The 24,692-nt window shown below is 42.7% G+C and overlaps 1 protein-coding gene across 3 annotated transcripts in view; it reads right to left on the bottom strand.

Moving 5' to 3' along the window:
* Nucleotides 1-24,692, bottom strand: part of SFMBT2 (Scm like with four mbt domains 2) — a 94,876-nt gene that overhangs the window by 59,407 nt on the left and 10,777 nt on the right. For 2 of the 3 annotated variants that reach the window (XM_060776457.2, XM_060776458.2), the window contains exons 4-5: nucleotides 23,801-24,041; nucleotides 5,332-5,420 (exon numbers count right to left, since the gene is read on the bottom strand). In XM_060776457.2, coding sequence (XP_060632440.2) covers nucleotides 5,332-5,420; nucleotides 23,801-24,041 — 330 coding nt within the window. Of the gene's footprint in view, nucleotides 1-5,331; nucleotides 5,421-23,800; nucleotides 24,042-24,692 lie in introns of those variants that run through there. The other variant, XM_060776459.2, reaches the window with a different exon arrangement.

Genomic DNA, 24,692 nt, shown 5'->3' with positions numbered 1-24,692 from the left:
CCTTGAGCACTCTAGCTGGAGGTCGGCTGTGACCAGCAGTGTTATAGAATTTGTAGATGCACAAATGGAGGGCGAAAGAGAAAAACATGCCAAGAGGAAGGCGTATCAAGCCATCCAGTAGTTGCCATCTGCTCATCCACAGAAAACCATACTTAATAAGCCTTGGCACTATAAGAGGGTTTCGCTAGACCAGTCGCTCTCATTGCAACAATGTAGTAATGTTGAGGCCGCGGACCATATTTTAGTTTTTGAGGACCACAGGTTGAGAACCGCTGCTGTAGGTAAAAGAGATTCCATCCTAACATTATGAAGAACTTTCTGATGGTCAGATCTATTCAGCAGTGGAGTATGCTGCCTCACAGTCTGGAGTTTCCTGGAAGTTTTTGAACAGAGATTGGATGGCCATCTGTCAGGAGTATTTTGATCAGACTGGATGGTCCTTGGATCTTTCACAGCTCAATGATCCTATTTTATTCATCAATGACATCTCAATACGCCTGAAGACATAACTCTGTTTTAAGAGGCACGCCTACAAGAACACAGACAGCACTTGGAGCAACAAGGAGAACAAGGCGGCTGCTATTAATAACCCGCCGCCTTCGTCTTGAGTTAATTTTCAAAGCAAAAGGAACCTTTCGAGAAATGCTAGAGAAATTTGGACAGCTTTCCTGCTAAATCAATATGCCATAAAATAATCATAACCCTTAACAAATGCCTGGCAACAATTGCAGCCTGTTGCAAGAGATATTTGAGGTCTTCAATCCTGCCTTATTGATTAAACAATGCAAAGATTATCCTTGCGGCAAGGAAGCGACAGACTGAAAGCCCACTTGAAAAACGTCCTGGAACTGCAGGTTTTGGAGCCGATGAAGAGGCACCGGGCACTAATATTGCTTGGAGATGTGATGGTTTGAGGAATTACAGTTCCAAGAACCAGCCAGTTGGCATGTGGACCAGGGGATTCTGGGACTGGTCGTTCCAAAAAATATTTCTTTATGAAATACAAGTGGCATGCATATTTGTATTCAAAGCCTCCAGGTTAGGCATAGGCAAACTTCGGCCCTCCAAGTGTTTTGGACTTTAACTCCCACAATTCCCTACAGCCTTGGGTTCAAGGCTGTAGGGAATTGTGGGAGTTGAAGTCCAAAACACCTGGAGGGCTGAAGTTTGCCCATGCCTGCTCTAGCTTCTCAGGGTCATTATGGTTTTGTGCTGGTACGGCTGTACTAGAAGCTCCAACTTTATTTTCTTTCTGTTATCTGTTTTGCAGTCATGGGACAGGCCTCCTGTCCATCATAACTAAGCTTTGGTTCCGCCCCCTGTTCTGGGCTCTGGGAGGGAAAGGAGCCATTTTTTAGTCAGTCTCACACAAGGTAGCTAAGCTATAGGACGTAGACCAGCTCGTCCTGTAGAAACGCGTCCTTTCTCAAGAGCATCCAGGGGAAATAGCATCCAGGGAAAAATAACCATCCAGGGAAAAATAGCATCCAGGAGAAAGGTCCCAAAGCTCTGACTGAGAGCTCACAGCCTCTCAGCCTCATAGCAAACAGAGGGAAAACAGCCCTAAAGTCTCAAAGAACTCTCTGAGGGAGGACAGCACTACAGATCCACCAAACTCCAGCTGAAATATCTTCAAGCCTCAGTTGATAGGTCTACTCAATACCCAGACGCATTTGGAATCGGTAGTAGGTCCCACACCGATGAGGCATAGATAGAAAGCAGCCTGGGAGAGGTTAAAAAGGGGTTTTCCTACAGAGAAAGTTTAGTTAATCAAAGTCAGGTACCAGTCCATTGAGGACTAGACTAAGAAAGCCTTGAAGTGTTGTTTGAACCATTGAAGATTTGTTGTTTGTTCCATAATAAAGACTTTGTTGTATCATTAAAGACTCCAAAGACCATCACTTCTGAAAAATCCCTGAAAACCTCTCTTAGAGGGCCCCTGGCTCCCCGCTGGGCTTAAAGTATACGTCCTATAGAAAAGTACAGTTGTTACAGGCCCAGCACGCGACAGAACAGTTTTCTTTTGCAAGTTGGCCATGGCATCATACTGGAAGACCTAGAGGTTCCTAGAGAGAACATATTCATCAAATCTGCACATAATCCTATCCACAAAAGCTGAGGCCACAAATGTGGAGAGAGGACTGTACATTCACCACTTGTGGCCTATTTAGTAGCTCATTTTGATCCCACAGCAGCCAACCAGATGCTGAAGGGAATCCCACAAGCCAAGACAATGCATGGAAAAGGAATTATATGAAAGCTAAAGATCAAAATGTTTATTTATGCATTCCTTTATTTACTTAGTGTATATCCTGTCTTTCTCCCAGCCTAGTATTCAAGGCAGCACACAACTTCTATAACTCTAAAAATACGTTTCATCCATACAGGCATATGCAATTAATCTGAATATATACACAGTGTGTGTGTGTGTTAGTGTGTACACCAGTGTTTCTCAACCTTCCTAATGTTGATTTTATCATTTGGGAGTTGTAGTTTCTGGGATTTATAGTTAACCTATAATCAAAGAGCATTCTGAACTTCACCATTGATGGAATTGAACCAAACTTGGCACAACAGAAAATATTGGAACCATTCGGTGGGCATCGACCTTAAGTTTTGGAGGCGTAGTTCACCTACATCCAGAGTGCACTGTGGACTCAAACAATGATAGATCTGGACCAAACTTGGCATGAATACTCAATATGCCCAATTGTGAACATTGGTGGAGATTGGGGAAAATCAACCTTGACATTTGGAAGTTGTAGTTGCTGGGATTTATAGTTCACCTACAATCAAAGAGCATTCTGAACCCCACCAACAATAGAATTGGGCCAAACTTCCCATACAGAACCCCCATGACCAACAGAAAATACTGTGGGTTGTTGTAGGTTTTTTCAGGCTATATGGCCATGTTCTAGAGGCATTTCTCCTGACGTTTCACCTGCATCTATGGCAAGCATCCTTTTATATATCTGTGAAATGACCAGGGTGAGACAAAGGATTCTTGTCTGTTTGAGCTAGGTGTGAATGTTTCAACTGACCACCTTGATTAGCATTTGATTGCCTGGCAGTGCCTGGAGAAATCTTTTGTTGAGAGGTGATTAGATTGTTTCCTCTCTGTTGTTGTGCTGTTCTAATTTTAGAGTTTTTTTTAATACTGGTAGCCAGATTTTGTTCATTTTCATGGTTTCCTCCTTTCTGTTGAAATTGTCCACATGCTTGTGGATTTCAATGGCTTCTCTGTGTAGTCTGACAAGATGGCCAGTTGAAACATTCACACCTAGCTCCAGCAGACAAGAGTCCTTTGTCTCACCCTGGTCATTCCACAGATATATAAACCCTTTTCCCTAGTTCCAACAGAACTCACTACTTCTGAGGATGCTTACCATAGATGCATGCGAAACGTCAGGAGAAATGCTTCTAGAACATGGCCATATAGCCTGAAAAAACCTACAACAACCCAGTGATTCCGGCCATGAAAGCCTTCGACAATACAGAAAACACTGTGTTTTCTGATGGTCTTTGGCAACCCCTCTGACACCCCTTGGTGAGAGGGGATTCTTGACCCCCAGGTTGAGAAATGCTGGTATCCACACAAACATATATCTATGCACCCATTAATTACATATGTCTTTTTGTGCATATATATATTTTATATACTGTAGTTCTTCTATTCTAATGCACAATTTGTTGCCATATAAATATCTCTACAACTGCGGTGCATCATAGAAATGCGGTTGTTTTTTATGTATCTAAATAAAGCTTTTTTCTTTTGGTAGGACTGACATTAGTCTTATAATCAATGGCACCTTCAAATAGCAGAAATACGGTATATAAATGTGTATACATATCCTTAAATAGGTATGAGAACAAAAAGATTAATAAACACATTAATAATACAGAGTGAATAGAGAACTTCTCAATCAAATTTGCAGGCACTTTCCAGCTATCAAATGAACCAGCACCGAAATACTATAATTATTGGCAGTAGTTGTTGAAAGACAGTGAGGAAAAACAAACAAACATGATATTATTGTGGCTGACTGCATTTTTGATGCCTGAAAACAATCTATTATAGGTGAATGCTATCATTTGCTGCTCAGCTTTATTAATGTGTTTGGATGTCGTAAATAACCAAACATGTTATTGTCATAAATAAAAAAGCAGACCATGGGTTTATTAGCATTCTCCAGGCTATATTTAATATACTAAATTTGGAAGTCATTGGATAGAATAATACTGGGAGACAGAAGTAGGTTTGGGTGTCATTGACCAACTGATTAGGAAATCATATCCATAGTTCTCATTAAAGATAAAGGTTTCCCCTTGACATTAAGTCGAGGTGAGTCTGACTCTGGAGGGTGGTGCTCATCTCCATTTCTAAGCCAAAGAACTGGTATTGTCCGTAGATGCCTCCTAGGTCATGTGGCCAGCATGACTGCATGGAGTCATGCTGGAGTCAAACTACAAGAGAGGAGATTCCATCTGAACATAAGGAATAACTTCCTGACTGTGAGAGCTGTTCAGCAGTGGAACTCTCTGCCCCGGAGTGTGGTGGAGGCTCCTTCTTTGGAAGCTTTTAAACAGAGGCTGGATGGCCATCTGTCAGAGGTGATTTGAATGCAATATTCCTGCTTCTTGGCAGGGGGTTGGACTGGATGTCCCATGAGGTCTCTTCCAACTCTTTGATTCTATGATTCTATGAGTGCCATTACCTTCCCACTGAAACGGTACCTATTAATCTACTCACATTTGCATGTTTTCTAACAGATAGGTTGGCTTAAGCTGGGGCTAACAGCGGGAGCTCACCCCATTTCATGGATTCAAACCATCAGTCTTTTGGTCAGCAAGGTCTGCAGCTTAGCGGTTTAACCCGCTGTGCCACCATGACCCCTTACATCTCCTTACATCTCCAAATATTCTCCTTACATCTCCAAACATGAAAGGGCTAAAAAGATTTTTTGGGAAAAGGCAGGAAAAGGACTAAAAGTGCCAAATCTTTAGATTGCTACTTCTATTATGTTGTCCCATTGGTTAATCTGGGTGAAGATGATTGGAAATGGAGTACAATCACCATCTAGAAAGGAAAAGCTTCCTTAGTCCTGCATTTAGGGACCCTTCGACCATGAGAGCATCTACATTGGAGTATGAATGTAGATTGATACCACTTTAGGTACCATCGTTCCATGCTATGGAATCCTTTCAGGCATTCAGCAGATTCAATTTTTTTTACATTCAATTCTTTAAAAATAAAGGCAACCTTAATCCCTTGATTTTAAAAAAACGTTCTATCATAAACACATCAAGAAGAAGGATGAATTCAATACATACGCCTTCTAATAAATTTGCAGGTGCTGTTCGTGAACCAGTCAAATCACGTATGAGAAACTCTGTCCAGTCTGTGTATTTCTCTTTGATTGCTGGGGAAAAAAAGTAAAGGCATGATTAGCTCAAGAACAAAGATTGCGATTCATCAAAAAGATATAAAGTGCTGCATCTACGGTTTGTGTATCTATGGATTCAACCATCCATGACTTGAAAATATTCTCCCGCAAAATCTCAAAAGCAAACTTTGATTTGCATTTTATATAAAGAACATAATTTATAGCAGGGCTCAAGGAAACAATAATAAAATCAATGCAAAAACAATTATAAACACAATAAAAATACCGCAAAGAAAGAACCACCTCTACCTGGAAACAATATCATATGAAAGCTGACTGGCACAACCTGGGGATCACAACCAGACACAGTGAAGACATCTGCCCTTGCGCCATGCTACTCTGCTGCTGAATATGCATGCCCAGTGTGGAACACATCTCACCACACTAAAACAGTGGATGTGGCTCTTAATGAGACATGCCGCATTATCACAGGGTGTCTGCGCTCTACACCACTGGTGAAATTACACTGTCTAGCCGGTATTGCACCACCTGACATCCGCCGGGAATAGCAACCAATAGTGAAAGAACCAAGGCAGTGACATCTCCAGCCCATCCCTTGTTTGGGTATCAGCCAGCACGTCAACGACTTAAATCAAGAAATAGTTTTCTAAGATCTACAGAGACACTCGCTGGAACACCCCAGCAAGCGAGAGTCCAAAAGTGGCAGGCTCAAACACAGAACCTTAATCAATGGCTGATACCAAATGAAAGACTCCCCACTGAGCACACAGAGGACTGGGCGACATGGAAGGCGCTGAACAGACTGTGCCGTGGCACCATGAGATGCAGAGCCAACCTCAAAAAATGGGGCTACAAAGTGGAACCCACGACATGCGAGTGTGGAGAAGAGCAATGATATGCACACACTTTACACGGCAGTGCTCTTGCCCTGAGATTCTTCCCCTTTCTTCCAAAGATGGTGGCCTGAGTCCTGAAATCTGGGAATATTGTAGGAAGGGTACAACAGAACAGAGGACTCCAAAACATCAGAGATAAGAGGATTTGAAAAGAAAATCAATAACAATCCACAAGAAATAGACAATATTCCCCATCAAAGACAAAATATTAATACCTAGCGGCACTTCTCTCAATCAAACATCAAATGGCAAAGGATGGCAATACTACCAACAATGAGATTCATTTGTAGGCTGAAGAGGAAACAAGGCCTAATGAAGCAGGAAAATAGAGCTATTACAAATTAGCTATAGCATTTAATCAAGCTGTTTCACAACTGGTTCTTAAGGTAGAACTGTAATATGCTCTACCCTGGAATGGCATTGCATTCTGGAAACTTGAAAGGTAGTCATAGGCTGAATCTACACTGCCATATAAAGCAGTTTCAAAATCCAGGTCAACTGCATTGAATGAGATTATTAGAGTTTATTGTCATATGTATAATCCAGTTCAATGAAGTTAATCTGCATTCTGAAACTGCATTATATGACCACGTAAAACCAGCCACAGTTAGGCATGAAACAACCTGTCAGCATTGCTTTGATTGAAATGTCCATGATGTCCTGTCACTTGTGACCTATTTTGATAGACCACTGACTGTTGTGTTGAACATACTTTGGAAAGAACAAAATGTAAGCTTCTTTAGCTCAAATGAGGAATCTTGGATTGTGACTTGAGTACGTTATCCAAGAGTCCATCTACATTTTAGAATTAATGCAGTTTGACATTACTTTATTTGCCACAACTCAATTGTTGCACTCTAGCCTTGAGACACCTTTTCACTCAGCACCAAACCAGAGTTCAGTAGTACTATTTACAAAAGTTTATTAAGAAAAGCATGTACAAAGGGGGGAAAGTGCAGTAGAATAGGAAATACAAAGTGGCAGGAATCCAAAAATGTCGAAGTACATGAAGTCAAGAGGGCCAAAATCTCAAACTGAAATCCATAAGCACGAAAGCAGGAATTTTTTCCAAGGCAAACCCATCAGGGAACATAAGCAAATCAGGAAACTGGAACTTGAGAGTCGAGATATCTTTATGGCAACGTTGTCTCCTCTGAGAGGCAGAGTTAACACCACTTAATTTAGGCCTGGCCAAGAAGCCATGAGATCATGCCGTATGCACCTGGGCTTCCTCACAGATTCCCTTAGAACGTCTAATGAGTCTATTTTTCACTCCCTCCATTCTCTAACCTAATCTGGCGCAGTGGGTTAAATCCCTGGGCCGGCAGGACTGAAGACCGACAGGTCGCAGGTTCGAATCTGGGGAGAGGTGGATGAGCTCCCTCTATCAGCTCCAGCTCCTCATGCAGGGACATGAGAGAAGCCTCCCACAAGGATGATAAAACATCAAATCATCTGGGTGTCCCCTGGGCAACGTTCTTGTAGACGGCCAATTCTCTCACACCAGAAGTGACTTGATTTTTCAAAGTCACTCCTGACATGACAAAAAAAAAATCTGGCTTCTCAAGAAAACTCCCCATTGGCCAAAAGCCATTTCACAAAGGAACCAAAATCTTCACTTTCTGTTGCCTGGGAATGAGCACAGGAATCCCAAACAATGGCTTCATCAGCCTATAATACTCTCTGCTCACTAGCAGACTCTTTACTTTGAAACCCATTGATTCCGTCATCCTCTGAAACATCAGAAAAATCCCCTGTGGCTTGCTGAGTCGTAACATCAATGCTGGTGCCTTCCCAAACATCAACTCCAGGACTCCACAGCATTAAGCCATAGCAGATAAAGTGGTATCATACTGCATTAATTCTACAGTATATAGCAGTCATGGGCAAACTTTAGCCCTCCATGTGTTTTGGACTTCAACTCCCACAATTCCTAACATCTGGTAGAAGACATTCCTTTTTTTAGGTTCTTGTGGTTTTTTTTAGGTTCTTGTGGGTTCCTTTTTTTGGATTATAACTTCCAGAAAACAAGAACCTCACCAGTATAGACAATGGTCTGAAGTTCTTTGAACAGATGTCCTGAACATCTGGAGACCCAAAATGTGAGAATCACTGCACTAGAGCTCTAAAGGAGAAAATTCTATTGACCTCACAAAACTACAAATGTCAGTAAAGAATGAGATTGGTATCAAACTTCTATGGTTAAAACATGAGGTCACCTCTGAGGAAGCTTGCCATAGATGCAGGCGAAACGTCAGGAGAAATGCTTCTAGAACATGGCCATATAGCCCGAAAAAACCCACAAGAACTGAGCCTACAAGTTGTTAGGAATTGTGGGAGTTGATGTCCAAAACACCGGGATGGCCAAAGTTTCCCTATGCCTGATCTATACTGTAGAGCAGTGGTTCCCCACCTTTTTGACCAGGGACCACTTGACAAAGAACCACCTTGACCAGGGACCACTCTCCAACATTAGTACCAAAAGGGTTACGAATCAGTTTTGGTCAACTTTGGATTCGGTTTGGTTATTTGGGGTGCTGATTCAGAAAACTGCATTGGATAGACCACATCAGCTCTAGTTTATGATACAGAACATATGCCATCCAGTAGCAGCCATCTGCTTGCCCACAGAAAACCATATATAATAAGCCTTGGCACTATAAGAGGGTTTCGCAAGACAAGTCTCTCTCGTTGCAATGGTGTAGTAACGGTGAGGCTGTGGACCATATTTTAGTTCTTGTGGACTACTGGTGGTCTACAGACCACAGACTGGGAACCACTGCTATAGAATTAATGCAGTTTGAAACCATTTTGACTGCCATTTGACACTAGTTCTTTCCCTTTCCTGCAACAGCTAGATCTATTTGACATATGCCACACAATAAAATTTTCAGATATAAGTCTCTTACTATTGTTATTACATTTCTGGCTTTATGATGCTGTGTAAATCTGATTTAAACCGCCAAAATTACAAGGCAACTTATCTCAATGCTTGCCCCCCCCCCCCCCCCAATTTGAAACAGTTAACCACTAAGTATTACCTAATGCTATCTTTGAATAACATCTCTGGAGGAATTAGCAGATTTATGGCCCTTAAAATAAAGTGCAGCTGGAGGGTTCATAGGGATAAATGGCTCCTTTCCTTCCCTCTGCGGATTCAGTCTTGCTCCCTACGGCTTCTCCCAGACTATTTATCTCGCCGATTATTTTTTAAAGGGAAGAGATGTTTCATGTATATCAAAACCAAGAGTGCACGCAAAGTTTATTAGAACAATGTTTACAATTGAGAAGGAATTTCTTCAAATGTGTCTATAGTTAGTTAAACCTGGTCTTTGAATAAGGAATGTTGCCAACGCATATAATCTGATGAGAAATTAAAACACTCCATACAGAATCGGAAGAGACCTTGTGGGCCATCCAGTCCAACCCCATTCTGCCAAGAAGCAGAAAAATTGCATTCAAAGCACCCCTGACAGATGGCCACCCACCCTCTGCTTAAAAGCCTCCAAAGAAGGCGCCTCCACCACACTCCGGGGCAGAGAGTTCCACTGCTGAACAGCTCTCACAGTCAGAAAGTTCTTCCTAATGTTCAGGTGGAATCTCCTTTCTTGTAGTTTGAAGCCATTGTTCCATGTCCTAGTCTCCAGGGCAGCAGAAAACAAGCTTGCTCCCTCCCCCTATGACTTCCCCTCACATCTTTATACATGGCCCTCGTCATGTCTCCTCTCAGCCTTCTCTTCTGCAGGCTAAACATGTCCAGCTCCTTAAGCCGCTCCTCATAGGACTTGTTCTCCAGACCCTTGATCCTTTGAGCTGCCCTCCTCTGGAAACATTCCAGCTCATCAGGATGTCCCTTAAATTGCAGTGCCCAGAATTGGACACAGTGTGATTCCAAGTGGTCTGATTGAGGCAGAATAGAAGGGTAGCATGACTTCCTTGGATCTAGATACTATACTCCTATTGATTCAGGCCAAAATCCCCTTGGCTTTTTTTTTTTTTTGCCACCGCATCGCATTGTTGGCTCACATTTAACAAGGACTCCAAGTTATTTTTCACATATCCTGCTGTCAAGCCAAGTATCGTCCCCCATTCTGTCTCTTTGCATTGCATTTTTTATGTCTATGTGCTATTGAACAGGACCGGGCGCAAGATGGAAACTTGCTGTTGGCACTCCACTCGTCACTTCATTCCAGGATGAAGAGGAAGCATTAGTGAGCATGTGTAAGTCTAGAAATGTTTGTCAAAATGGTGAAATCAGTTTGGCAAACATTTGGAAGGCAAGGGGATATTTTCAAGCCAAGGATGGTTGAATCCATGGATGCAAAATCCGTGGATACAGATGATCAACACGATCCGTGGATATGGATGGCCAAAGTGAGGTGGAGGAAAAGTGACTTCACAATGTACTTATATCCAGCTTTTCACTCAATGAGTTCAAAATGTAAGCAGGGGTCAGAAAGAAAAAGAGAATAAGGTGAGAACAAAAAGGATGTGTCGAAAGAACAAAAGAAAGAAAGAAAGAAAGAAGGAAGGAAGGAAGGAAGGAAGGAAGGAAGGAAGGAATCTCGCTATAGTTGCTCTTGCAGGAACCCCTGGAGTGAAGGAAACCCACAACAGAAAGAAGGCTGTCCATATTGATTTACTCTATAAAGTAAAATATTCATCCCAATATAGTCACATGCTGCCTTTCCCCCTACCATTGATATATGCCATGCCCCATACATTATGAGATGACACAGTAAATCTCCTTCCTGGCTACAGATCCCACCACCCCCTTTGCTTGCCTCCTTCATTTTCTCCAGAAGTAACTTCTCGGTCGTAATAAAGGTAGTATTGGATATTTACATAAATAAAGCATGGGGCCATTTCATTAGAAAGGCTTTCACTCCCATCCGGATGTGGCACTTATTCATTCTTAGAGGCTCATAAATCCCAACCTCTTTGCTACCGATGCCATCTAGCTGTATCCTGCTTTGAGGCTAACAATTCAGCACAAAGATGGATCCTCAGAGGGGGTTCATCTACACTACAGAATTAATAAAGTTTGACACCACCATAACTACCATGGCCCAAAACTATGGAATTCTAAGAATTGTAGTTTTATGAGGTCTTTAGTTTTCTCAGCCAAAGATTGCTGGTGCCTCATCAAACTACATATTCCAAAATTTCATAGCATTGAGCCATGACAATTTATTTACCGTATTTATTATTTATTTATTTAAAACTTTTCTATCCTGATCTTCTCAACCTCCATAGAGGGACTCAGATCGGCTTACAGCAAGGATTCAATGCTAATAGTACAATCTAAAAACATCATATAATAATGAGTTAAAATACACATCGATTAAAATTACAAATAAGCCAAATCGCCAAGATAAAATCATGTCCAACTCAGTCCGTATGTGTGGTCGATAACTTTGTTCTGCAGCTGGTTTCAACCATTACTCTGGGAATGCTTCCTTCCATACCCAGGATTTTACCAGCCTCCTGAAGGACAGGAGGGAGGGGGCAGATCTGATCTCAATCGGGAGAGAGTTCCATAGCCGAGGGGCCACCACAGAAAAGGCCCTGTCTCTCGTTCCCGCCAGACGTGATTGCAAAAGTGGCGGGACCGAGAGCAGCGCCCCACCAGAAGATCTTAATTGTCTTGATGGTTCATAGGGGAGAATACATTCGGACAGGCAAACTGGGCCAGAACCGTATAGGGTTTTGTAGGTTAAAACCAGCACTTTGAATTGTGCTCGGAAGCTACTTGGCAGCTAGTGGAGCTGGTGCAACTAAGGAGTTGTATGCTTCCTGTACCCCGCTCCCGTTAGTAATCTGGCTGCCGAACGTTGGACTAATTGCAGCTTCCGAGCAGTCTTCAGAGGCAACCCCACGTAGAGAGCGTTGCAGTAGTCAATTAAAATCATGTTACAGTTCTACAGTTTAGATGTACCCAAGGAGAGGATATGAGATTGCCAGATTGCAAACAGGAAAGGGCTCCTGACCATATAATGGTTACATTGCTAGTTTTGGGTCAAAAGGTTGCCATACATAATCTTTGGAGATACTGCTTTAGAAGATCTGCATGTTTTAAAGTTACCATCCTCTGAAGAAAGTCATAAAAATATTTCCAAGCTGAAATACATTGGACTATTTTCAAGAATAATCATCTCTCTTTCCCAATATCATGCTTCGCCTCTAATCAGCTGAGCGTTAATCTTTGCTTCTTGCTGCTTGTGATGGAACTGCATAACAAGCAAAACTGGTTGAAGTTTCATCCAGCCTGGTGTAGTGTTTGGAGCATTGACCAGCATCTTGAGAGTTGTAGTTTGGCAGCACTCCTAGGCAGAGAAGGCTGAAGACCTTATGAAAATACAACTCTCATGATTTGATAGCCTTAGCCATGGCAATTCAAGTCGTGCCACATTGCATTAATTCTACAATGTAGACAGCCTATTACCAAAACCCTGGGACCACAGACGGATGCCAAAATACACAACCCCAAGATTGCTAGGAAGGGTCCCAGTCATGAAGTCCATGGATGACCTTTTCCCCAGAAACCTAGTTCAGATAACCTCTGCATACAATCATAGAATCAAAGAGTTGGAAGAGACCTCATGGGCCATCCAGTCCAAGCCCCTGCCAAGAAGCAGGAATATTGCATTCAAATCACCCCTGACAGATGGCCATCCAGCCTCTGTTTAAAGGCTTCCAAAGAAGGAGCCTCCACCACACTCTGGGGCAGAGAGTTCCACTGCTGAATGGCTCTCACAGTCAGGAAATTCTTCCTCATGTTCAGATGGAATCTCCTTTCTTGTAGTTTGCAGCCATTGTTCCTTGTCCTAATCTCCATGGAAGCAGTAAACAAGCTTGCAGATGACCTCTAGTCTTAATCTACACAACCACATATACACACACCAGGAAAAATCTTATCATCGTTTGAGGTAATGGCAGGTCCATAGCCAGGATTTTGATTCGGGGGGTGGGGGGTGAGTCTGAGCGAAAGAGGGTCTACCCTAGCAAAACTTTTGTATCGTTACCCCAATAGCCCCATGCTTATGGCATATATTGAGTATGGTGATCAGATCATGATATGAATAAACATAACAGTTTAAATAATGCACCAATAGGCCATCTTACGGACCACCATGAGAATTTGGGGGAGGGGGGGCTGAAGCCCTCCAAGCCCCCCCCCCCCCCCCCGGCTGCATGCCTGGGTAGTGGGCATAATTCCCACTCTGTGCATCTAATAATGAATTTAGACCAAGAGATCATGGAAGTTGCCCAATGTCACCTTATCATTTCCTGGGAACCCATTCAAGCATGGCAACACCCATCACCACCCATTGTTTAGCTAGCCAGACCCATTGTCAGACCTCAGGTTGGTAGGAATACAGTCATCTATCAATTCAGGCCATGCTCACATACCTTTCCCCCATGAACCCCCCCAAAGCAATGACAGCTTATTAAAGTTTCCACCCGACCCGGAGACCAATCAACAGCAGCACAGCACACTTTAGTCTATCAATAGCCCCAGCCTATGCCAACCAGTGCTTGAGTTGGCAAAAGTTCATTGTTTTGAACAGCTCTCAAACTCCCATTGCTTTATGTCAGTTTTGAGAGTGCAAGTCTGCTGACATTCAATTTGCTTGAAGTGAATATAACCTCTATTCGTTGCCTTCAACCTGTTTGTGTCCTCATTCGATCTTTGGAGCTTAGGCATGCCAGGACCTCGAACCTGCGAAACTGCAGAATCTGAAAAATCCTAACACACCCTAAGTGATCCCCAGGCTTTGCAGCCTTCAATCTGCCATAAACAAAAATTGAACACACTTTGGGAAAAGCAATTAGGGTGGATTGTCCCCAAACACTCCAAGCATTTACAAAACCAAAATACCAACTTTGCATTGTTATATAAAACGTGAAAGAGGAGGGGAGAAGCCCATCCCCTCCAGTATAGGCTTTGAATAAAGTGCAGCACAGAGAAATAAACCAATATCAAGCTTGACTGCAGGAGTTGATTGAATTAATTTAATTTAAAGCCTAAACAAACCCTGAAGGTGGTTCCTTTGTTTATTACTTTCTGCCTGAATCTCAAAACTGCTGGAGAAGCATCATGTCGGCACAAAATATTTATTCATTACCTCCGCCATAAATTTCCACTCTGTAGTTTGCTGCAGACACAATACTATTTAGAAGTCATTACATGCCATCCATTTGGGTCACCATTTATACACTTCCAGATTTCCTTTTATCGAAAGCAGTTTAGGAGTTGCTATACTAATAGGCAAAGGGATTGAGTGTTTATCAAGCTGAGCACAGCACATGGCAGGCAAATACGACACATAACAGCAATGGTGTGCCAGTATGATCGCACATCCTCATGCAGCTATTTGGTTATTATTATTAGTTTTACTAACTTTGTTCATCTCCTGATCTCTTATCAAAACTGAGACTCAATGCAACTTAAAAATCATGCTAATACAATATAACTCAAACCATAGAAAACATTCAACATTAAGACTAAATTATAGTAAGACCCAAGTATCCAATGAGGATACGTTAATGGACCATTCAGAGTCACCAAAAACCAAAGAGCATGGCAAAATGTCATTAAATCTGTCCTAAGAGGACTCACCTACACTACCATATAAACTACATTATATGATCAGAGTAGACCAATGTTTCTCAACCCCGGGGGGGGGGGGGGTTGTGAGGGAGTATCGGGTCACCAAAGACCATCAGAAAACAGAATCATGGGGATTCTGTTTGAGAAGTTTGGCCTAATTTTGTCATTGGTAGGGTTCAGAAATGCTCTTGATTGTAGGTGAACTATAAATCCCAGCAATTACAACTCCCAAATATCAAGGTTTATTTTTCCCAAACTCCACCAGTGTTCACATTTGGGCATATTGAGTATTTGTGCCAAGTTTAGTCCAGATCCATCATTGTTTGAGTCCACAGTGCTCTCTGGATGTACAACTCCAAATCTCAAGGTCAATGCCTAACAAACCATCCAGTATTTTCTGGTCAAGGGAGTTCTGTGTGCCAGGTTTGATTCAATTCCATTGTTGGTGGAGTTCGGAATGCTCTTTGATTGTAGGTTAACTATAAATCTATAAGTCCCAGGAATGACAACTCCCAAATGACAAAATCAATCCCCCCCCCCCCAACCCTAAACCCTACCAGTATTTAAATTAGGACGTATTGGGTATTTGTGCCAAATTTGGTCCAGTAAATGAAAATACATTCTGCATAACAAATATTGACATGATGATTCATAACAGTAGAAAAATTACATTTATGAAGTAGCAACAAAAATAATTTTATGGTTGAGGGTCACTACAATATTGAGGAACTGTACTAAGGGGTCACAGCATTAAGAAGGTTGAGAAATACTGGTGTAGACTGATATAAGGTAGTTCAACACATAATTCAAACTGCATTATATGGCAGTGTAAAAGGCGAAAGATTTATACGATCTGAAGAGAAACCAGAGTATAGTTGATGCATATATCTATGGCTAAGCTACATTGGTTTTAAGTTGATAAATTCCTATATATTTGTATTCTATTTTAAGAGGACCAGACGTATGTTGTATGTTGTGTTTGAACTTTCTGTTTTTGATACGGCCAACTGGCTAATCAATAAAAAAAATGTTGTTGTTGTTGGCAGTGTAGATGGGGCCAGGTATTCCACTGTACATGCTAATATCTTTCCTGGATCTCACAGAGCATTGGAAGAAACACATTTTAAAAATGAAATTTGTAATCCCAGCTTTATTTCTGCAGCTATTTACCTTTAGAAGAGCTGCACAGTGAAAGTATACTCTATATCAGGGTTTCTCAACCTGGAAGTTGGGACCCCTGGGGGGGGGGTCGCAAGGGGGTTCCAGAGGAGTCACCAAAGACCTTCAGAAAACACACATTTCTGATGGTCTTAGGAATGTCTTTGGCAGAGAAGGCTGAAGAGCTCTCTACCTGTCCTTCTCTTCTTTTTTGGAAACAGCTAATGAATCCTCCCACCCAAAGCCCTCCTCCTGCTCTCTGGATGTAGGTGAACTACAACTCCAAAACTCAAGGTCAATGCCCACCAAATCCTTCCAAGATTTTCTTTCAGTCACGAGAGTTCTGTGTGCCAAATTTGGCTCAATTCCACTGTTGGTGGAGTTCAGAATGCTCTTTGATTGTAGGGGAACTATAAATCCCAGCAACTACAGCTCCCAAATGACAAAACCACCTCTGCCCCAACCCCACCAGTATTCAAATTTGGACATATTGGATATTTGTGCCAAATTTGGTCCAGTGAATGAAAATACATCCTGCATATCAGATATTTACCTTACAATCCATAACAGTAGCAAAATTACAGTTGTGAAGTAGCAACAAAAATATTTTTATGGTTGGGGTCACCACAACATGAGGAACTGTATTAAGGGGTCGCGGCATTAGGAAGGCTGAGAACCACTGCTCTATATGAAACATAGCTGGGAACCCAGCTGTCATCAGCAAAAGAAAATCTGCTGAAGGTAGGAAGCAAAGGGACAGGAGCATTTTTCTTTCCATGTTAAGCAAATTGCTAGGAATTGAAAATTCAGCCAGGCATGAACTGTATTCTGGCAGTCAGCATGTTCAAGCAGCTGCTAAGAGCAAAAAGTGGAATTGCCTACCAGAAGCACAGACAAAGCTCAAGAAAACTGTGATGCACAAAAGTAACCTGCACACTTTCCCCACCTGTTTGCATCCCATTCAAATTGGGGGTGCAGTCCCCATAAGATTCTTCAAGAGCTGGACTGGGAGCAACAGGCCGAAGTGAGCAAGAAACCAGACAAAACCATGAAACAAACCAGAAGCCAGGATTGAAAAACCATCACAGAGAAAGGAATCATGTCTTAAGATTCTGCTTTGGTCAGACCTCACCTGGGATCCTGTGTCCATTTCTGGGCACCATTTAAGAAGGGGATGGATAAGCTGAAACCAAAATGCTCAGAGGTCTAGAAACCATTCTCTATGAGAAGCAGTTGTCTCAAATGATTTTAAATTGTCTTCTTTTCCTTTGTTTAATATGCTTTTAATCTTATGGAAGTTATAGTTACTATTTCAAATTGTTTTAAAGGGTTTAAAGTGAATTTCCATTTTATTTGTCTGCATATATTAGATATCAGCTAAAGACTAGGCTTATACATTTTGGCTGAACCTCAATCTGTTTTTGCTGGCCAGATTCTAGTAGACCCCTGTATCCATTTTTGCACACCTTCTGAAAATGGGCGGGTAACTGGATAGCCTTTTTTTGGTTCGTAGCCGATAAATGCAGCTAGATCTGGCCCACTAGCACAATGGGAAACTTACGAGGCTCCCCTTTTTGTTCCTGGGATCTATTCCTTTTTTTCCCTTCAAGGGGAAAAAAGGAGGCTGGGTCTCAGCAACAGGGATAAGGAAGGACCCTTCCTGGCACCATTTCCCTTTTTCCCCTTCAAGGGAGCCTGGGTTTCAGTGACAGGGTTAACAAGGCACCCTATCTGGCCCATTATTGGGGGACTTCCCAGGTTCCCCTTCCTGTTATTTTGGGCATTGTTTGTCCTTATATCCTTCATTAAGACCAGGATTGAAAGCATCAGAGTTAAGATACCACTCTTTCTGCAATCCTTTCCTGTCTGTCTGTAGAGGAAACTGGGTTTAATGTTTCATTAAAGTTGTTTCTACTCTAAAACTTGTGCACCAGCTGCGCCCGTACCTCGGGAAGCCTGATCTGGCCACAGTGGTCCACGCTCTTGTTACATCCCGTATAGACTACTGCAACGCACTCTACGTGGGGTTGCCCTTGAAGACTGTTCGGAAACTTCAACTGGTCCAACAAGCGGCAGCCAGGCTGCTCACCGGAGCGACATACAGGGAACACACAACTCCCTTGTTGTGCCAGCTCCACTGGCTGCCAATCCAGTTCCGAGCACAATTCAAGGTGCTGGTTTTGACCTACAAAACCCTTTACGGTTCCGGTCCAGCGTATCTGTCCAAACGTATCTCCCTCTACGTCCCACCCCGGAATTTGAGATCATCTGGGGAGGCCCTGCTCTCGACCCCACCACTATCACAAGTGAGGCTGGTGGGGACGAGGAGCAGAGCCTTCTCAGTGGTGGCCCCCCACCTGTGGAACTCACTCCCGGGGGAAATCAGGACATCAACATCCCTCCTTGCCTTTAGGAGAAAGTTAAAGACGTGGCTATGGGACCAGGCCTTTGGGCATCCTGACAATTAGATATGGAATCCAGATGTATAGGACTGACAATGTGCGGAAAGTAGAACCTAACTATGAGTCTGTTAAACGCTGTCCAGCAATGAGGTTTGTATTGCTTTTACTGTATTAATTGTTTTAATTGCTTTTACTTTATGGGTTTTTTGGATGTGTCGCCGATAATAATGACTGCTTAGGTTAATTGTTATCATTGTTATAATTGCTATTGTTATTGATGTTATGTTTTGTTGTCTTGTAATGCGAGCATCGAATTGTGCCTTGTTGTGTAAGCCGCCCTGAGTCCCCCTCGGGGTGAGAAGGGCGGGGTATAAGCGACTGTAATAAATAAATAAAGTAATAGTGGAGACAGTTGTTGCAGTAAGGTGCACTTGCTGTCTCTCCCTGCAGCGCTCACACAACTTTCTGAGGTATTTTAAGGAGGTCCAGGTAAGGAAGAGCGATTACCTAGAACTATTTATCCTGGGTTTCCTTAAAAAATCCCTCTTTTTTCTCTACTGCAGGCCTTGCCTGGAGGGGCATGCTTCAATCTCCTTTCTGCTTTGGGTTTAATGCTTCCTTAAAGCTGTTTCTACTCTAGAGGAGACAGGTGTTGCAGCCAGGCACACCTGTTGTCTCTCCCTGCAGCACTCACGCAGCTTTCTGAGGCATTTTAAGGAGGCCCAGGTAAGGAAGAGCGATTACCTGGAACTATCTATCCTGGGCTTCCTTTAAAAAGCCCTCTTTTTTTCTCTACTGCAGGCCTTGCCTGGAGGGGCATGCTTCAATCTCCTTTCTGCTATGGGTTTAATGCTTCCTTAAAGCTGTTTCTACTCTAGAGGAGACAGGTGTTGCAGCCAGGCACACCTGTTGTCTCTCCCTGCAGCACTCACGCAGCTTTCTGAGGCATTTTAAGGAGGCCCAGGTAAGGAAGAGCGATTACCTGGAACTATCTATCCTGGGCTTCCTTTAAAAAGCCCTCTTTTTTTCTCTACTGCAGGCCTTGCCTGGAGGGGCATGCTTCAATCTCCTTTCTGCTATGGGTTTAATGCTTCCTTAAAGCTGTTTCTACTTTCTACTCTAAAGGAGAGGTAACTAGGTGGTAGTAGTTCTATTATTATTATTATTATTATTATTATTATTACTATTATTATTATTTAATTATTATCTTTTAGAAATATTTTCTGAAGGTGAAGGAGGGTAGGAGAAAAAGAAGCCAAAACTCTCCAAGCCCCCTAACGTGTGCATACATCCAATTCAACAGTTCCGCACATCCCCAACTCCCAGTCAGTCGCACTAAATAAAAAGAAAATAAAGGAAAATAAAGGAAAGTCAAAAAGATTGAACCGTGATGCCGAATAGGGGAGAAGGAGACACAATCGCCTGCTGCGTGGTCCTGTTACGGACAGGAAACTGTGATGGCTGGGCCCTTGCCGTTATGGCCTTCCTAAGAAACCGAAGGAAATGGTTAAAAGTGGATCCGGACTCAAGCCTACTAAAGACCAAAACACCTGGAGCCTCAAAGTGTGGGAACCACTGCTCTGAAATACAGACCCCTGCACAAGGAGTTCATCAGAACCACACCAACAACCACCATGTCAGACTACACAGAGAAGCCATTGAAATCCACAAGCATGTGGACAATTTCAACAGAAAGGAAGAGACCACGAAAATGAACAAAATCTGGCTACCAGTATCAAAAAACTCTAAAATTACAACAGCAAAACAACAGAGAGGAAACAACCAGGCACAGATTAACACCTCCCAGCAAGAGATTTTCCCAGGCTCAGGTAGGCCTTCAGATGCTAATGAAGGTGATCAGCTGAAACATTCACACCTAACTGCAGCAGGGAAGAGCTCCTTGCCCCACCCCAGCCATTCCACAGATATATAAACCCATTGTCCTAATTCCAACAGACCTCACTATCTCTGAGGATGCTTGCCATAGATGCAGGCGAAACGTAGGAGAAATGCCTCTAGAACATGGCTCTATAGCCCGAAAAAACCCACAAGAACCTAGTGATTCCAGCCATGAAAGCCTTCGACAATACAGTTCATCAGAAGTCTCCCATCCAAGGACTAATTGGGTCTGGCCCTGCTTAACTTCCAAATATGTTTTTAATGCATTTAGGCATTGAATCCCCTTGCAATCTCCAGATTGTGCCACACGAGAATGCAGTAAACCAGCCCTGTGGATTCCATCACTGCTCACTCAACACCAGGAGTCAGCAAGTTAAACAGCTATATTTTATAGAGGCTTTATAATAGAGTTATTTGGCAGCTGCCTCTTGAAAGCTAAAAACTAAATCAAACCACATTGATCTGCCAGCAGGGAGAAAAAACCAAACCCTGTTCCCTGTAGTCATTCTACCTTTTTAAATGAAATCTGCAATGTGTGCTCACTGTTCCATAGTGCAGGTGATTTATTGCATTTTGTTAACTTTCCACATAACATTTTAAATGGGATGGATTGGCCCAGATTTAGGCCGTGGGACTAGAAATGGCTGGGAGAGAGTCTGGCTGCATCCCTGCACGGTTGAACTGGGGATATTCTGTTCTATATATGGCTTATTATTGTTGTTGTTATAATAGGGGCCACGGTGGTGCAATGGTTAAACTGTTGAGCTGCTGAACTTGATGACCGAAAGGTTGGTGGTTCAAACCCGCAGGACAGGGTGAGCTCCTGCAGTTAGCCGTAGCTCCTGTCAACCTAGCAGTTCAGAACATGCAATGTGAGTAGATCAATAGGTATTGCCTCAGTGGGAAGGTAAATGGCGTGAGCTTCCACTGTCAGCCCCAGCTTTTGTCAACCTAGCAGTTCGAAAACATGCAATGTGAGTAGATCAATAGGTATTGCCTCAGTGAGAAGGTAAATGGCGCTCCATGTAGTCATGCCGGCCAAATGACCCAGGAGGTGCCTATGGACAACGCAGGCTCTTCAGCTTAGAAATTGAGATAAGCAACACCCCAAGAGCTGGAGATGAAGGGGAAGCCTTTATCTCTGTGTCTGTGTTTCATTGTTTTGAGGCATTGAATGTTTGCCTTGTCTCTATATATACTGAAATCCGCTCTGAGTCCCCTTGGGGAGATAGGTAAAGGTAAAGGTTTTCCCCTGACATTAAGTCCAGTCGTGTCTGACTCTGAAGGTTGGTGCTCATCTCCATTTCTAAGCCGAAGAGCTGACGTTGTCCGTAGAAAACTCCAAGGTCATGTGCATGGAGCGCTGTTACCTTCCTGCCGGAACAGTACCTATTGATCTACTCAGATTTGCATGTTTTAGAACTGCTAGGTTGACAGAAGCTGGGGCTGACAGCGGAAGCTCACGCCGCTCCCCACATTGAAACCTGCGACCTTTCAGTCAATAAGTTTAGCAGCTCAGCGGTTTAGCCCACTGCGCCACTGGGGGCCCTCAGATATGATGGAATACAAAATTATTATTACATGAAATGCAACAAGATGAGTCCACAGCAGACACTCTGCTGGCTGTTGAATTGGATCACACGTCGGACACTTCCCAAGCGTCTAGAACTGTGTGATGTATCGACGAATAATGCGTGCAGATCCCAGTAAGGTGGCTTTCTGCAGCTGGCAGATGGTAATTTTGTCAGCGCCGATTGTGTTTAAGTGCAGGCCAAGGTCTTTAGGCACTGCACCCAGTGTGTCGATCACCACTGGGACCACCTTGACTGGCTTGTGCCAGAGTCTTTGCAGTTCGATCTTTAAATCCTCATATCGTGTCAGCTTTTCCAGTTGTTTCTCTTCAATCCTGCTGTCACCTGGGATTGCAACTTATAATTATTATTGTTGTTGTTGTTATTATTATTATTATTATTATTTTCTTACTCACCTCTCCTCAAGGCTTGAGGTGGGGTACTCTCTCTCTATGTGTGTGTGTGTATATATATATATATAGAGAGAGAGAGAGAGAGAGAGAGAGAGAGACAACCCCACCTCAAGCCTTGAGGAGAGGCGTGTAAGAAAATAACAACAACAACAACAACAACAACAACAAGTTGCAATCTCAGGTGATAGGAGGACTGAAGAGAAACAACTGGAAAAGCTGACACGATATGAGGATTTAAAGAACAAACTAAACTATATAGCTAAAAACACAATAACATTAATACATATATATTAAAAGATATAGGCGTTAAGATTAAAACACATTAAAATCACTCATACCCAATAAAATGCCCATTTTAAATTCATAGGTTAAAATGACTGAGCAGGCCTGCAGGAGCTGATAAGTCTTTAATTCTGCATAACAACAACAACAACAACAATTTATTATTATTTTTAGTAATGTATATCCTGGCCCTCACTGGGTAATAGGATTCAAGGTGACTAACAACATTAAAACAAGTTAAAATCCATAGAAAAATCAAAATAAAGGATTTGAACATGCATTTAATATGTTAAAACGGTAGAAATATTAAAATGCATGAAAACTATATAGAAACCCTTTAAGACAGCACTGCATTAAAATGCCAGAAAGAGTGCGAAGAGCGGGTCAGCCAGGATTCTCTAGGGAAGGATTTCCAAAGCCTGGGAGCAACCAATGTGCTGAGATATAACCCGTTGGGTGACCATGTTCAACACTTTGTACAGGTCCTTTAAAGTTTGGATTAATACCCAGAGTGGGTTAGTCACCCCATTTCTATTTCAGGCACACATTGCTCCACACACAGCATAATGCATAGAGGTATTTTAGAAGTGTATTGTCGAAGGCTTTCATGGCCGGGATCATTGGGTTGTTGTAGGTTTTTTCGGGCTATATGACCATGTTCTAGAGGCATTCTCTCCTGACGTTTCGCCTGCATCTATGGCAAGCATCCTCAGAGGTAGTGAGTATTTTAGAAGTGCCTTATTGTCTCTTTCTGCCAGCAAACTCTCTACTCATGCTAAACATTGTCCCCCATCTCCATGAAGCTTCTGGAAGCCAATCAATCATTCATCTCTGTTACGGCATTCAGTAACTTCTCTTCTCTTTTCTGATGCCAGATTGCTGCAGTTCATTGCCCTGGATTACATTCAAGTCCCTGTTGCTACTCCTTGGCAAGCACCATTTGAAAGTTTCTATAGAGGTCAGACCGTAAGCCAGAATGGATCTATCCCAACCAGTTTGGCACCCAATAACTAGATGAGAGTAACAATCCAACAACATCTGGAAGCTCACAGATTGCACAACTTCCCAATCAACCTGCTAGAAATAAAATTTGCCCATCAATTTGCTAGACAGAATACAGGCTCAGAACACATTTTTTCCCAATATTTTTAGAAACTTACCATTGGGAGGCATCAACACTTTGTTATTCTGGGTGCACCAGCCTACAGGGTGGAGATCCGCAGTCATGACGTCACACCAGAAATCGGCTCGGCGGTCATCTTCGTAGCCAGAATACCGTAGGAGCAAGAGCTGCCCACACGTCGTAATGATCGTGGCCACCCAATACGTGTCTGAGTCATGCTTGTTGGCCACTTCGAGCTTCATGCCTGGCTGGAAGCTGCTCTGGAGGCTGATTTCAACCTTGTGGAAATTGAGGTTTGTAATTATTTGCTTCAATTACATCCCACCTTCCCCAAGAGCTGGGAAGAAAAGTGGTTTCCAACTGACAATCTTCTAGTTAAGATGCTTTCAATGACAACACGGCGGTTGAGACACAGCAGCATGACATCAATGCTTCATAAGCAATCTGGTGCTAGTAATAATTTCTCCCAAATGAAACAAGGATTGGTATCATATTTGTTCCCATCACCTGGCATACTATCGGCCAATGCTGTATGTTTGGTATTTGTGGTCCCACTGATTTAGTGCATTGCTGCACAATGTTGTCACTCACAAATAGGAGGTCTGGGTTATATCCTCGGTGCCATCTCCCACTGTTGTAGGATGGTGGGAGCTTACTATCATGAATAAGCAATGGTTTATGCAATACTGCCCAGGAGAGGACCACCTCTCCATTGTTATCCTCCCTGAGCATAGCTTATTGATGTCTAACATTTGCACAAATGATCAGCCTCTGCCAGAAGAAACACAGAGTTTCATCTATGCTGACAATCGTGCCATCACCACCTAAGCAAGGAGCTTTGAAATAGTTAGAAGCTCTCTGAAGCTTTAGGTGCTCTTACTGCCTATTACAGGAAAAACCAGCTGATTTCTATCCATCTAAAATGCAGA

Source organism: Anolis sagrei, chromosome 5 (assembly GCF_037176765.1).
Source record: "Anolis sagrei isolate rAnoSag1 chromosome 5, rAnoSag1.mat, whole genome shotgun sequence".
Lineage (NCBI taxonomy): Eukaryota > Metazoa > Chordata > Lepidosauria > Squamata > Dactyloidae > Anolis > Anolis sagrei.
The sequence above is the reverse complement of the archived record's forward strand: the minus strand, read 5'-3'. Positions and strand labels throughout refer to the sequence as shown.